General features: G+C 44.9%; 1 protein-coding gene across 4 annotated transcripts in view; it reads right to left on the bottom strand.

Moving 5' to 3' along the window:
* LOC309400686 (transformer-2 protein homolog alpha-like) overlaps positions 1–14548 on the bottom strand; it is a 71072-nt gene extending 56524 nt beyond the window's left edge. For 2 of the 4 annotated variants that reach the window (XM_081969291.1, XM_081969292.1), the window contains exons 1-2: positions 14349–14548; positions 1568–1701 (exon numbers count right to left, since the gene is read on the bottom strand). In XM_081969291.1, the coding sequence (XP_081825417.1) occupies positions 1568–1701; positions 14349–14384 (170 nt within the window). In that variant the 5' untranslated portion in view covers positions 14385–14548. The other 2 variants (XM_081969294.1, XM_081969293.1) reach the window with 2 other exon arrangements.
* Positions 14549–16133: the final 1585 nt, after the last annotated feature.

Here is a 16133-nt window from a genome sequence, read left to right as displayed (position 1 = left end):
TGGTTGCGGGAGAGTCCAAGAATGGGACATACCAAAGCGGCTGGAAGCACTCTGCGGCTATTCCGAACTGGCCTGCAGCTCCCTGGGGTCAACGAGCTCTGCGATCAGGTCGGTGGCTATGCCAGCAGACTGGGATTAGTCCTCACGACCAAAGAGAAGTGAGCCAGCGGGAAGGCAGGTGGTAAACACACGCAGCTACGAACCCCCGGCTCCTCTTGCAGCATTCGATCACCACTCAGCCTATTTCTTGAGCAGTTGGAGAGTCCAAAAATGAATTGCAGAGTCCAAATTTGTATGTCTCTACTGGGCAAGACTGAATCTAAAAACTGGGGCCAGGCAGAGAGGCAACAAGGCATGGCTAAAGTTGATGACCCAGTCTCTGGGCAGCAAGGACAAGTTAACCGATTCTTGGACTCTCCTGCAACCACACTGGGAAACAATCTGATCCAACGTGTGTGTGTGTGTGTGTGTGTGTGTGTGTGTGAGAGAGAGAGAGAGAGAGAGAGAGAGAGAGAGAGAGAGGGAGGGGGGGATCCAATTCAACCTCAGAGTTATATCAGGGCAGACACAGACACACACACTTGATCAGATTGTTCTCTCGTTCTCTCACCCCACCTCATGGTGGTGGCACCAGCCATGCTCTCCATAGCGGCCTGCACCTGATCCGAGGCGCACCTGCCTCCCTCTACCTCCTACATGTAGCAATGAACTTAAATGGCTTACCTGTATGTCTACATTTGCACATGCATGCTTGCATATTGTTAAAACACATTACAATTGCATTGAAACATGCATAGGAGAACTGTTCAGATGGGCTTCAACAATGTCATAACATTATCATATATATATATGTGTGTGTGTGTGTGTGTGTGTGTGTGTGTGTTGTATTTGTGCTGATAAATAAATAAAGGGAGACTAGTCCTTCGGCTCATTACAGACCATCCAGGCAGAAAACCATATTTTTATTATATGGATAAATAAAAATTTGGACAGAAAGGACAGAAAGGGGGAATAGTGAGCTCCCTCCCATATTTGGGCATACCAGGTGTTGTAACACAAATACATACCTATTTCCCTGGCTCAGCTGATAAGGAGGAGAGCCTGTGGCTTAGTGGCCAATGTGCCTGCCTAATATGTAATACAGCCCAGGTTCAAATCCCAGTAAGGGTATGGCTAGCTGATGAGAGCTAAATAGCTTGAAATAGATCTATACTAGTCTCCCTTTATTTATTTATCAGCACAAATACAACACAAATATAAAAAGGCAACATTAAAAATAAAAATATGGTTTTCTGCCTGGATGGTCTTCTGTAATGAGCCGAAGGACAGAAAGGGGGAGTAGTGAGCTCCCTCCCATATTTGGGCATACCAGGGGTTGTCCTGGTATTATCATTATATAGCTACTTATGAAGTTTCTGGATATAGCTACTTATGAAGTTTCTGGATATTTTTCAAGGCTTGACAATAAAAAATCTTGTTACAATGTCTAAATTTTCCATTGAAAGGTCCAACCAACAATCATACATGTTTAACATAATCAAGTTTTTAATAAATAACATACACATACCTGGATTTTGATCTTGATTGTGAGTGTGATTCAGAATGTTTAGAAGCTCTTGATGGGCTACGAGATCCTGACTTGCTCTCAGATTTTACACAAGCAGGACTCCCAGCTGGAGATTTTGACTGGGAGCGTGACTCCTAATGAAAGAAGCAGTATTAAAAATGGTATTGGTTGCACAAATGCCTACCGTCTTTTGTTAAAAGTAACTATATATTATTGAGTGTGCCTGAAAAATAAACGGTTAGGAAATACCCTCCAGGACAAGATTCTCTTTAACCCACTGTTAACACTGAAATTTCCTCAAACAATTCCCTATTAAACCAGATCACCAATGCTCTATTAACTAAGTAATCATGCAAATTCATCTACAACTTGATCATACAGACACTGGAACATAAACCATACATTTACTTAACCTAGGACCCATTCATTCTTCCAGATTCTTTTAATTCTACTTCACTCTTGCTTTCTACTTTTCTTCATTCTTCATTGAGTTTTTCATTTTTCATACTTCGTGTATTCTTCCCCAATTCAAACAATTCATTATAGCCTTAAAAATATTCAAGTGCTTCTATCTGACCAATCTTCTGTTCACTTTTTCCCCCATTCAATTTAAATTTTCTGATCTTTAACACTTTTCTTTTATCTTGATTTATCTTCCACATTCTTGGAAAAAATTCTTCCATTTCTTCACGAACATTAACCTTAATGGAAAAAGAACATTTAGTATATTTAAGCATGTGGGGATTATAAAACCCTGCTGGAGTTTCAGAATTTTACCTACTAAAATGGAATAGTCAGCAGGTGAAATGCAAATAACTAGTTTATAAAAGCAATTTTTAAAAAATGTTTTAACTGATATAATCATACAGGTTCTACTAATGACTCCACTGATTTCCTTGCAGTATTTCCCAAATATTCTATACCTATTCTGCTCCCTAATTTCAGTGACTTTTCAAGTCTGTAATATATATCTATATCTGCTTATAGCTACACACACACACACACACACACACACACACACACACACAGTTTTAAGTAATACACTTGCCTGAAGTTCTTATTTGAAAAAGAGCAGGATCTCATGTCTTACTACAAATTTAGTTCATACACACACACACGTGTGATGGTTGTTCAAGTCCCAAAACTGTAGTGAAAATTGATTGATTGATTGATCTCTTTAGATTCTGGCCATAGAAACTTCCTCAAATTTATAAATCCCACGATTTACAGTATTTTCCGGAGTATAATACGCACCCTTTTCCCTCAAGAGGGTGAAAATCTGAGTGCGTCTTATACACTGAATACAGCAATTTTTTTGCCTCCCGAAACCCTGCCCCCTTTGCAAAAATGGCTGTGCATAGCCTTTAGGGTTCCAGAGTGCTCCTGGGGGGCTGGGGAGGGTAAAAATGAGCATGCTCATCCCCCCCCCCCCCCCTGAGCACTCTGGAAGTCTCCTAAAGGCTATGCATGCCCTTTTCTTTGACAAAAAACGGGCCTGTTTTGGGGAGGTCTGCAGAGTGCAAAAACTTTTTTTTTAATTTGCCTCTTCAAAATCTTGGTGCATCTTATACTCCGGTGCGTCTTATACTCTGAAAAATACAGTACATCTATCACTAAGCATGATTGTGTTATTCAAAAGTTACAAAATATTTGTACAGTAAAATAAAAACAAAGGTGAACTATTTGTGTTCAATAGAAGATAAATACAGTTTAATAGTGCTGGCAATGGGTTAACTACTTGACTAGGATGTCTACTTTGTACTCCATCAGAAGAAATATATCAGGCAAGGCAATATAGAAAGAGCAGGCATATTATATATATATATTAGAGTATCTAATATTATTTGTTCTCCCCAAATAAAAAAACAAATCAGGAATTATTTTCAAATTTAACTCAAAACCTGACCTCAAAAAGATCTGATTTTCATTCAGGAATTAAAAATGCTAATTTATTACCTAATTTCAGATCTTTTTAAAAATATTGGTTAAATTTGCAAAGAACTCAAACATTTTTCAGCTTTAGTAAGGATCTGCAAATACTTGGTGGCTTTTGTAAAATCCAAGTTTTATGTATTTCTCTATAGTACTTTCCCACAATTAAATATCCTATAATCCAGAACCACTTCAGAAATGTAAAAATTTGTAATCTGGGAAGAATGGGTAGGAAGAAATATGACAACACTGGAAAATGCATACAACCAAATATAATGCTAGATAGCCTACTTGAAAGGAACTCTTTTTTGACAATGAGTTTCTGATCCAAGGTACTCAAATAGAAGGTCTCTTCAACTACGTACCAAAGTAATGAAATATATTGTGGGGTGTCACATTAATTTAGCAACTGACAATTCTACACAGACTCTGTTTAACAGATAAAACCAGTGGTGGGCTGCTTCTGGTTTCGACCGGTTCAGGCGATCCGGTAGTTCCGATGATCAGCTGGCCCTGCCCACTTACACTCGCCCTATCCTGCACTTCTTTCTGGCTCAGCTGATTCGCGCCGCACAGCTGATTTCCGCGCCTCTGCTGTTCAACTTACTGGGCTTGCCTTAGAAGGTAAGCAGCTGAGCTTCAAATTGCTGTATTTTGAACGCTGCGTGGAAGCTCACATGTGCGCAATCACCGAACCGGTTGCAGCCCACCACTGGATAAAACCAACTTATATAATAACTAATAAATAATTTACATTTAGCAGACTGATGTTAATTTTAAAGAATATTTCTACAATATTCCTAAATAGTGAACTGCCTGAAAAATTCCACTCAACTGGACTTTATTCACATATTTACATTCTTACATGACTAAGGTTTCATGGACTACACCTTAGTAATGCCGATGGAACCATAAATGCAACATTTTACTACCATTGTTAATGTTAACATTAATTTTTAAAATCTCTATTTTTTGTACTATTTTTTGATTCTTATTGATAGTAGAGTGTACCTGAATAGAAAAGTAGGATACAAATCAAGTAATATACAGTATTGTAATTATAGTCTGAAAGCCACTTTGGTGTTGTTATTGAGGCATAAGGCTAGAAACTGGGAGACCATGAGTTCTAGTCCTACCTTGTGTCAGTCCTGGAAGCCATCTTTTTCACTGGAGCTTCAGGGCTGCCACATTTAGTGCCTAGGAAAATGGGAGGGGGGATTGCAAGGAGCCAGTGCAGAATTAGCCATAACAACATTCTTTTCTATGGGAGTCAAGGTTTCCTGTTTGTTTGTTTGTTTGTTTGTTTGTTTTATTGGATTTATATGCCGCCCTTCTCCCAAAGGACTCAGGGTGGCGTACAACATTAAAAACACACATCCCGTAAGTTAAAAAAAAATTAAATACATATCCAAAAAACAAACCCAATTTATAGGACAATACATTTAAAAAATGAGATAAAATTAACAGGCCAGGGCGGCTTGCTGGAAAAGCCAACTTTTTAGGGCGCGTCGGAAGGACCGGAGATCAGGGATTATGCGAAGCTCCGGGGGCAGCTCATTCCAGAGGGAAGGCGCTCCCACAGAGAAGGCTCTCCCCCTGGGGGTCACCAGCCGACACTGTCTGGCCGACGGCACCCTGAGGAGGTCAACTCTGTGGGATCGTACTGGACGGTGGGAGGCTACTGGTGGCAGTAGGTGGTCTCGCAGGTACCCTGGGCCTAAGCCATGGAGCGCTTTAAAGGTCATAATTAATACCTTCAATCACACCCGGAAAACAACCGGCAACCAGTGCAGGGCGCCTAAAAGGGGTGTAACATGGGAGCACCTAGGTACCCCCATGATAACCCGAACGGCCGCATTCTGGACCAGCTGAAGCCTCTGGGTGCTCTTCAAGGGTACCCCATGTAGAGAGCGTTGCAGTAGTCCAGGCGAGAAAGGGCGAGGGCATGCGTGACTGTGCACAGAGCATCCCGATCCAGGAAGGGGTGCAACTGACGTACCAGGCGAACCTGGTAAAAGGCCCCCTTGGTAACGGCCGTCAGGTGTTCTTCTAAACTAAGCCGCGTATCCAGGATGACTCCCAGATTGCGAGCCTTCTCTGAGAGGGCTAAAACTTCTCCCCCTATCATCAAAGATGGAACAAGATGCACAAATCGGGATGACAGAAACCACAGGCACTCAGTCTTGGAGGGATTGATCTTGAGCCTGTTCCTCCCCATCCAGATCCGCACAGCCTCCAGGCATCGGGACATCACGTCGAGGGCATCGTTTGGGTGGTTTGGGGTAGAGATGAAAAGTTGGGTATCATCAGCATATTGATGATACCGTACCCCAAAACCACGGATGATCTCGCCCAGCGGTTTCATGTATATGTTGAACAGGAGGGGTGAGAGAACCGACCCCTGGGGCACTCCACAAGTGACACGCCTGGGGGTCAATCTCTGCCCTCCAGTCAACACAAACTGCGACCGATCCGACAGGTAGGAGAACCACCGTAAAACGGTGCCCCCCACTCCCAACCAGAGTCATCGCAGTAGGATACCATGGTCGATGGTATCGAAAGCCGCCGAGAGGTCTAATAGGAGGAGCAGCCCCTGTCCCGGGCCCGCCAGAGATCATCGACCAACGCGACCAATGCTCTCTCCGTGCTGTACCCGGGCCTGAAACCCGACTGAAACGGATCCAGGTAGACAGCTTCATCCAGGTACTGGGGAAGCTAACGTGCTACCACACTCTCGACAACCTTTGCTACAAAGCGAAGGTTGGAGACAGGACGATAGTTGGCTAAAGAAGCTGAGTCCAGGGAAGGCTTCTTAAGGAGGGGCCTCAACACCGCCTCCTTCAAGGTGGTGGGAAAGAACCCCTCTCTCAATGAAGCGTTGGTAATCGCCTGGAGCCAGCCTCGTGTCACCTCCCGGGAAGCCGAAACTAACCAAGAGGGACACGGGTCCAGCACACAAGTGGCAGCACTGAGTCTCCCCATAATCCTGTCCATGCCTTCGGGGGTCACAGGGTCAAACTCATCCCAGATTGTCTCAAGATACATCCCCGTCGGCTTGCCTGAATCTACCCAGTCAGAGTCCAAGCCTGTCCGGATCTGAGCGATTTTATCCTGCAGATACTGAACAAATTCTTCAGCCCTACCCTGCAAGGGGTCTTCCCCAGTTCCTTGGTTAAGTAAGGAGCGGGTCACCCTAAACAGGGCAGCTGGGCGGTTATCTGCGGACGCGATAAGAGCGGGAAAATGTTGCTGTTTTGCCACTTCTATCGCCACTAAGTAGGATTTAATATGAATTCTTACTAGTGTTCGATCAGATTCGGACCGTCTGGCCCTCCAGCCACTCTTTAGGCGTCTTTTCCGGCGTTTCATCTCCCGGAGCTCCTCGGTAAACCAGGGAGCTACCCGGGATCCACACCAGGTCAGAGGCCGCAAAGGCACAACGCGATCCAAGGCCCCAGTGGCTGCCCTATCCCAGGCTTCCACTAGGGCTTCGGTCGAGTTGTGAGCAAAGGATTCAGGAAAAGTCCCAAGCTCCATCAGGAACCTTTCGGGGTCCATCAGGTGCCTGGGGCGGAACCATCTAGTCGGTTTCGCCTCCCTGCGGCGAGGGGTAGCAGTATGGAAGTCAAGCCTGATGAGGAAATGATCAGACCATGACAAGGGTTGAATAGAAATATCCCCTAAATCTAGATCATTCATCCACTGCCCAGAGACAAAAATCAGGTCGAGCGTGTGTCCCCCATTATGGGTGGGGTCTTGAATTAACTGAGTTAGGTCCATAGCTGTCATGGAAGCCATGAACTCCCGAGCTGACTCGGATGTGTCGCCAGTGGAAGGCAGATTGAAATCCCCCAGGACCATAAACCTGGGGAAATCAACCGCCAATCCAGCTAACATATTCAGCAGCTCCGGCAGGGCCAATGAAATGTAGCAGGGAGACAGGTATGTAACAAAAAGGCCCACCTGAGCTCCAAGGCCCTACTTCCCAAAGAGGGACTCACACCCGCCTATCTGAGGCACAGTGACCTCCTGAGGTCTGAGACTTTCCCTACTAACCACCGCCACCCCCCCCCGCCTCTGCCCTGGGCTCTTGGCTGGTGAAACGCCCAGAAGCCTGGTGGGCATAGTTCGCTAAGGGGCACCCCCCCCTCATGGCCCAACCAGGTCTCCGTAATGCACGCCAGGTCCGCTCTACCCTCTTGTATGATGTCATAAATGAGGGGATCCTTATGTACCACGGACCTGGCGTTAAGCGACACCAGCCGGAGACCAGGGTCCTGTAATCCCGGGCACCCAGGCGTGCGAGAAGGGCGATGAGGGTCGGAACGCGCAATCGCTCTTAAACAGCAAACCCGCGACCTCCGAACATCATTTGGCCCTCGGCCACCACCATAGCTGCCTCTCCCACAAACAGTAGAGATGGTGAACCCCCCAATGGAATGGCTTAATGTCTCCCCCGGAATCCCCACCCTTCCTAGCCCTCCCAACCCGCACCCATTAGTTAGCTCTGGCCTGTGCCCTGGCAGACTCCCCCCCAAGCCTGTCTGAGCCATCCAAATCAACCCACCCCTCCCACCCCTTAAAAAACCCTTAAGAAGTCTCTTCTTCGCATGCCACCTCTCGGGATCCCAAGATCCGTCATTAAGGAAGCGTTTTGATAGGTCAGAAGGCCATCCCCGAGAAAGCGGGAGTTCCCGGAGGGAATAAAGTTCTGTCGCAGTATAGCATAAAGGAGAGTGTGGCATCAACCAAACGGGATGACATCATGGGGGGATGGAACGAGGAGATGACATGTCCACGGGGGGGGGGGGGCGACAGCAGGAAGCTTATGTCCATCATAAAAATAGTCAGTGTTGGGGACAATATGTAAGGGTAACGGCCAGCTGTCCAAAATCGCAGCAGATGCTAGCTTGCAAGGTGGTGAAGCGGCCAGTGATGGCGGCAACGAGGACAGCGGCGGCATCGGCGGCTGCTCCAACTCTGACTCCAAAAGCTAAGCTCCGCCCACACCATCTGCACTCACATCCATCGCCAGGGCCGCACTCCGTTGACCCAGTCCATAACATCACAGGAGGGGGGGGCAAATGGCACAGTATGGTGGCCCAGGCAACGGCGGTAATACCGAGGGGGGCACAATGAAGGACACCCCCCCACTCCAACCGCGCCCACGCCAGCTCCCGAAGCCATCTTCTGCTGGCGTTAGTATCCATGCAAGCTGCCTCAGCCACTCCCTGCTGATCTAATTTATCATGTTCATAAGCAAGGAGGGGGGGGTAGCAACTGGGATAACACCACGGCGTGGGGAGCGGCAGCTGTAGAGACCCCAGACCGGGCGTCCCGCCGCCACCGCCGACCATACCCACTCCGGCTGCAGAGACCCCAGACCGGGCGTCCCGCCACAGCTGCTGACCACACCCACGCCGGCAGCCGCCAACGCTCTCCATTCTCCTTTCACCGCTAACCGCCCCATTTCACTCACGATGTTCCGGCTATAAGGCAGGACATCGCAGCTCAAGGGTATCCCCCGAGGTCCCAGGAAGTTCTCATAGCTGGACCTGGAACCAACGATGGAATAGGGTACCCCTGCAAGCCCCAAGAAGGACAATCATCTCCCCGAAGCTCTCCTCAAACGTGACAGGACACCATCTTGGACACTCAGCCTGCACCTGGATGGGAGTGACTGGGGTTTGTTTCCAGTTGGGACGTTGAAATGATTGGACCATGTGATGGACTTGTGGGTGCAGGGGATGGATCTTTGACTTTCTTTTTAGTGGGGAAAACCTGGAACTCTCAGATTCAGGTTTCCCCAGATGTGCCAATATGACATCTCTAATAAAATGGAATTTTGAGGAATCGCTAGCCTCGGAGTCTTCTTTAGTTGGGGGTGTTACTTGGAACCCTTACACCTTGGGCATAAAGCTGGCTGGGTGATCTTGGGCCAGTCATGTTCTCTCAGCTCTAGGAAAGAGCCAATGGCAACCCTTTCTGAAAAACTTTTGCAAGAAAACTGCAGGAACTTGTCCAGGCAGTCTTTGAAAATTGGACACAATTGAATGAAAGGAAAAAAATTGCATATGCAAGGCTATCAACACTGGGAAAAGACAATGGAACAGTTATATTAAGAGAAGTATTTTTAAACGTTCGTCATGTAGGCTTAAATCTACATTATGTTTGATATTTATGCCTATTGTTTTAACACAACTTTGGAAAACAGTCAATTAAGCTTTATTGTCTTGATGCTATTTCCACTTAAATCATTTAAAAGTTGTGTTCTGACCCATGCATTCAGAAATAGTGCACTTTTAATGCATGGCTGTCTGTTTAAAGTGACATGGTTACTGGATCTTTTACATATTTTTTTCCAAATTAAAAATATACATTTCACCAACTTTATTGGCCACATCTCTGGCCAATTTCACCAAGCAACCCAGGAAAACAATTGTATTTGTATCAGTGATACACTACTTCACTTTTTTTCCTTCTCCCCATCCTGGATATGTTCATAAGGTCACCACGAATCAAGCTTAACTGAAAGAGAACTTTATCCTGGTTTGAAAGTCCACTTTCAGTTAAGCTTGATTACTGGTGACCTTATGAACATATTCAGGGTGGGGAGAAGGCAACCATAGTATGTAATTTCCTATTGCTTCTTTCTGGATTCCCCCCCACCCCCCAATTTCCAAATCTATTATACAGCCTTGGGATTTCCCAGTGGCCCCCTACCTGCCTTTGTAAACTTTTTGAGATTAACCAAGGTCAACATCAAAAGCATACTAACATTAGAAGGCAACCCCATGTTTATAATAGTCTTTGCTTTTAAATCTGCATTTTAGGCGCCTGGCAACTGGCTCACCTTTAAAACAGATTGCAGTGTTCCAGTCATGTGGTGTGATTTATGATTTATTCTGGCCAAAAAAAGCCCACAGGAATGCACTGACTTGCTTAATGACCATGGTTTTTCACAGCCACCCCCCAAAAGGTGTTAAAATTGGGCTAGTCACGTGGGTGCCTAAACTTACGACTGTCATGATGTGTGATGGAAATTCCAGGCTCCACTACGGTTGTAAGTCAAGGACTTACAACTGTATATGAAAATCACAAATATTGAAGAACATTCATCAATATATTCATATTAACAAGTAAGGTAATTTCTACAGGGAAAATATAACATTTAGGTTGGTGCATTTATCATAGGGACCGTACTACCTTCTCAAAATTGCAATGGGCGACTCAGAATTTCTCCAGACTCTTGAAACTTCAGAGTTTGCTGTGGATCACTCAACTTTATGAGGTTCCTTCCTTTGGTCTAAACCTAGGGGAAAGCTAGTGATTATGATCACTCAAAAGCCAGATTGCCAGATGAACATCAGGAAACTCAGATAAGCTGGTCTTCTGCAGGTTTTCTTCTACGAAAATAGCAGTGGTTGTTACATTACACAAGCCATTCTTAGAGTATGGAATAAATACAAATCTGGGTTGTGCCCCAAAACACCTTTGTGGCTTTTAGCGCAAGAAACATTCTATAGATGAGAAAGAGATGAGAAATTATAAATGGTCAACTTATCGTGCTGTACTAGAATTTTCTCAAGGAGATTGTAAAACAAAATCAAGCTTAAATCAGACAATAGAGATAGTTGTCCACTTATGACCACAATTGGACCTGGAATCTTGCTTACTGAGCAAAGCAGTTGTTAAGCGAGATGCCATGTGACTACTTCACTCAATGACTATAATCTCAGCTCTTCCAGTTCTGGTTAAACAGAGCAGCAGAAAGAGGGCCTTGGGCCGCATACCACACCTGGGAGGCCAGGGCTCTCTCCCCACCACACCCCAGGGAGAACAAATGTGAGCACCATCATTCTAAAAGGTTCTTTTTTGGTAGATCTAACTATTGTTCCGCCATCACGTGGGATTTCCCTTCCCTGCACAGAGGGGAAGGGAACCCGTCAGCATGTGCGGGGTATGTACCTCAACTCCAACTTCCCCTCTCCTTCCCTGCCAGCTTACCTATTGACTTTCTGGGAAAGATGGCAGAGAAAATTGCAAATGGAGGCCACAAGATTGCAGGGCACTTGGCAACTGGTTGCAAAAGTTAACAGGTTGGCAAGCACCCAAAATGCAGTCATGTGGCTTGTGGGGGCATGGGGCAGGCCCACCCCTGCCTTTTAATTAACTTTTAATCTTTGACTCTCCAAAAGCACCTGAGGGCAGGACAAGTAACAATGGGTGGACACTAATCAAGGGGAGAAGCAACCTAGAACTAAGAAGAAATTTCCTGACAGTGAGAACAATTACCGTATTTTTGGAGTATAAGACACACCCTTTTCCCTCAAAAAACGAGGGTGAAAATCTGGGTGCATCTTATACACTGAATACAGCATTTTTTTGCCTCCTGAAACCCCGCCCCTTCACCAAAATGGCCATGCATAGCTTGTAGGCAGCTTTCAGAGAGCTCCTGGGGGCTGGGGAGGGCAGAAATGAGGGAACAATGGGCCGTTTTTTGCTCAATTTTGCCCCCCTAGCCCCCAGGAGCACTCTATAACCTTCCTAATGCCTTTTGACAAAAAAGGGCCGTTTTTGCTCATCCCCCCCCCCCCCAACACTCTACAAGCCTCCTAAGGGCTATTCATGCCTTTTTTTAAAAAGGGGGGGGGCATTTTCCAGAGGTTTGCAGAGTGCAAAAAGTTTTTTTCTAATTTGCCGCTTCAAAACCTTGGTGCGTCTTATACTCCGAAAATACGGTAATCAATGGAACAACTTGCCTCCAGAAGTTGTAAATGCTCCAACACTGGACTCTTTAAAGAAAAGATTGGATAACCATTTTTCTGAAATGCTATAGGGTTTCCTGCCTAAGCAGGGGGTTGGACTAGAAGACCTCCAAGGTCCCTTCCAACTCTGTTTTTTTAAAAAAATTTATATACAGTTTTTAAGTTTTAATATTTTATTTGTCCCTAGAGTCGCTCTGTGAGGGAGATGGGCAGTTTCTAAATTTTATATCTCAGATAATTTCTGAATCCTGGGATAACTATTGTGAAAGCTGTGGTCCAAGCTACTATGTTGCTAGTCTTTAATCTTACAAACATAGGTGTTATGAAGATTCAAAGTACAGTCTTTATATTGTTCCTAGGCCACTGGACTTCAAAGGCAAGTGCATGCCCCCTGGACTCCGCCAAGAAATTCAGAGGTAGCTAAGGCAGAACACTCAACTAAGAGAAGTACCTTTGCACCTCAGCAAATAAATAAATAAACTATTTATAAAGAAACAAAGCAGCATTTGATTGCACCCAATCAGGCTCTTAATTAAGTAATTAAGAATCTGATCTAGTAATGTTGGGCAATTTATTTTTTCATACACCTATACCAGCGATGGCGAACCTTTTTTGGCTCGCGTGCCATAAGTGGGGGGAGCGCAGGGGGGTCGTGTGCAGGCGTGCCGCATCCATAATGCAATGCGCGACCCCCCCAGTGCGCATGCACGCACTACAGGCGCGAACCCCCCCCCCCCCCCCGATTTTTGCATGCTTTTTTCACCCTCGCCATCACTAACCTATACACTTCTATCTTGCTTGGTTTCAGATTGTTTCATTTGTTTCACTTCTCCTCAACTTCCAGATACTGCTTCAATGTTAAGATACGTGTTATTGAACTTCTACATAGGAAATTAAACAATGTCCTCCATATAGCAAAAGCAGTTATCTTCACAGCTTGTGAGATGAGAATCAGCTTTATGAAGCATCATTACTAGCTGAAAACTGAACATTAATTGTACAGACTGAAGTAAGATTCACAGATAAGATTTGCAGTAAAACTACACTTCTATTAGCATTTTTGAGAAAATTACAAGATACTTCACTTTTTAAAAATGATGTTTCCCAAGTTTGTAAGGTAGGAGGGGAATGAAATTATCTCACTTTTTAATACTGTAATAACACACACACACACACAAAGCTAAATCTAAAGAAACTAACACTCTTCCCAGACAGCATATTTAAAAGCATGCTGTTATACTCTCTACAGAAAATTAAAAAAAAAACTTTCAATAATTAATGACCTGTGAGAAGTTATTTCAAAATAGTGCAAAATAAAATTGGAACAGTGGCAAGTAGTTTCTAATTAAATCTTTTCATCATTACTACCCACAACAACGCAGAAAATATCCGCTAGTACCATACCTTAATACTTTATCGTAACAAAATGTTGATTCTCTTCCGGTGTAAACCAAATAAATCATGCTGGAAGCTTAATGGCATTTTTAACTGAAAAAAACCCGAAGCCATTTTCATCATATTACAAAGGCCCCTCAACTCTCCCAGGCCGAGGGCTTTTATCGCCGGCCCACCCGATTTCTGACTGTGTAGGGTCCCTTCCCAACAGCCCCGCATTTTCTATTTGGATTTGTCGGAGGGGGAGGGGATCTTATTTATTAGAAAAAAAGATTATTTAAAGCAAACGGGAGTGAAAGAACCGCAAAATGGGAAAAAACTAGGGACAGCAGTTAAAAAAAGCGAGAGGGGGCTAGAACCCAAACCCATTAAAGGGGTGAGGGATGGCGCCAAAAGAAGAGTCGGGATCACTGTTTGTAAGTCCGAAGAGCCTGGTCCGGAAGAAAGGAAGCAGGGCCAAGTCGAAACAGACGAGAACGCGGCCGCTGCGAGCGGGATGCAGCGTAGCCCCACCTCAGATGAAGGAACCATTTTGCCAAGGAAAAACGAAGTGTCTCGGGATGAATCCGGCCCGCTCAGCACCCAACTCGGAGGCTCATTTTTCCTCTTCACCCACTTCTTGCCCTCAGGGCAGGGCAGGGCAGGCCTCCGACACCTCGCACCGAACAGAACCGCTCGCTACTCACCCTCCCCTCGAAGTTATTCTCCTCCACGTCACTCATGCTGGCGCGTGTTTAAGGCGGCAGGTGGCCAAACGAGCGGGAATCCAAGGGAGGAGTGCCGAGGCCCGTCTTTCTCCTACCACTACCTCCAATTACTTAAGTTCTCTGCTGTGGCGATGGGAACGTAAAATGGCGCCCCAGTCAGTATGGTCTGCGCACGACGCTGACGCTAAGGGACCGGGACGGAGTCTTGGTGCCACGCCCAAATATGCCTCTGTTGGCACAGACGACGGAATATGGCAGGTGGGCGACTGGCGCAGGGGCAGTTCAATCAGAGATGGAACAGACCTTGGAGGTCTTCTAGTCCAGCTCCCTGCTCAAGCAGTTCCAGAGATGGAACAGACCTTGGAGGTCTTCTAGTCCAGCTCCCTGCTCAAGCAGGAGACCCTATATTATTGCATATTATTGCAGAAAATGACAAGTTTAGACTTCTCAGGATACAGGAGGAGTTTATTTGGCAGCCAGGTTCAGAAAGTTAGCACATGGCTAACGTTGCGAATTTCTGAACGACCTTCATTATCGAAGCACGCATTCTTATACATTCTCAAAGACAGTGTAACACGGAAACACTTTACCCATTTCTTATTGGTTACCTTGAGGAAAAAGCCTTATAAGGAGATGGGGGTCTTACTTCTCCTTTTGTTACAGGTATGGACTACGTGCCATTAACGAACTTTAATTGAACCTTGTGGTTTTGGACTTTTGACATAGGGACATTTGCTGGAACATGTTGTGGTTGAAGGCTGACGACATTTCCCTGTCCCTTTAAGCAAGCTTCTAACTGTTCCTTTTATGCCACGTCTTCATTCTTATATTTTAATCCATATTTTATTCTACTTTAATACCATTTCAGCCAAGTGACTGTCCAGTCTCTTCTTAAAAACCTCCAGTGATGAAGCACCCACAACTTCTGAAGGCAAGCTGTTGCACTGATTAATTGTTCTCACTGCCAGGAAGTTTCTCCTTCATTCCCGGTTGCTTCTCTCCTTGATTAGTTTCCATCCATTGTTTCTTGCCTTGTTTTCTTGAGGCAGGACATAAAGTGAAACAGGACACAAAGTGAGACAAGACATAAAATGGTCAAGACAGAAAGAAGGAATAAAAACTTGCTTTTAGACATATAGAAGAACAGGAAATGAAAATGCCAAACCGCAAGTTCACGCCTGCCTCATGTTCAGCTAAAGTTCACACATATGAGTCAAGGATAGAGCTAACCACATAGCTAACCACAAATGTACTGCCTGTAACTTAGATGCTTCTTTGCAAGTCACCTGTGACCTCGCTCAACGAGAAGGGGGCCAAGATGTTTATCTGCTTTAGCATATTAACAGTAGGCTGTAGATCATGTAACCAAAGCTGAGATGTGACCTTTCCGTACTTTGCTGCTTTTGAAGAACATAAAGTACATGCTTTTCCATATGAAGGTGTTCAGATGTACAGATGTTTGCTTCGGCTATCTTGCTCTGAACCTTTGCGCAAATAAAGCAACTTATTTTGATTCCGAGGTCTGAGTTTCGTGATTTTCTGCAACATTCTGGTGCTTTGGAAAATAAGTTGACCCCCTCTTCTTTGTGGCAGCCCTTCTTTTTTTTTTAATTAATTTTTATTGAATGTTTTAACCTTTAAAAACAGTAAAAAAGACACAACAAGGAAAAAAACACAATAAAACAAAACAAAACATGGAACATACATAACAATATAGAGTAATTTTACAGCTTTCAATATCGGCTTTCCTGCCTAACTTTTATA

The sequence above is a fragment of the Natrix helvetica genome, assembly GCF_964273705.1.
Source record: "Natrix helvetica genome assembly, chromosome: W".
Taxonomy (NCBI): domain Eukaryota; kingdom Metazoa; phylum Chordata; class Lepidosauria; order Squamata; family Natricidae; genus Natrix; species Natrix helvetica.
This window is presented reverse-complemented; position numbering and strand designations above follow the sequence as displayed.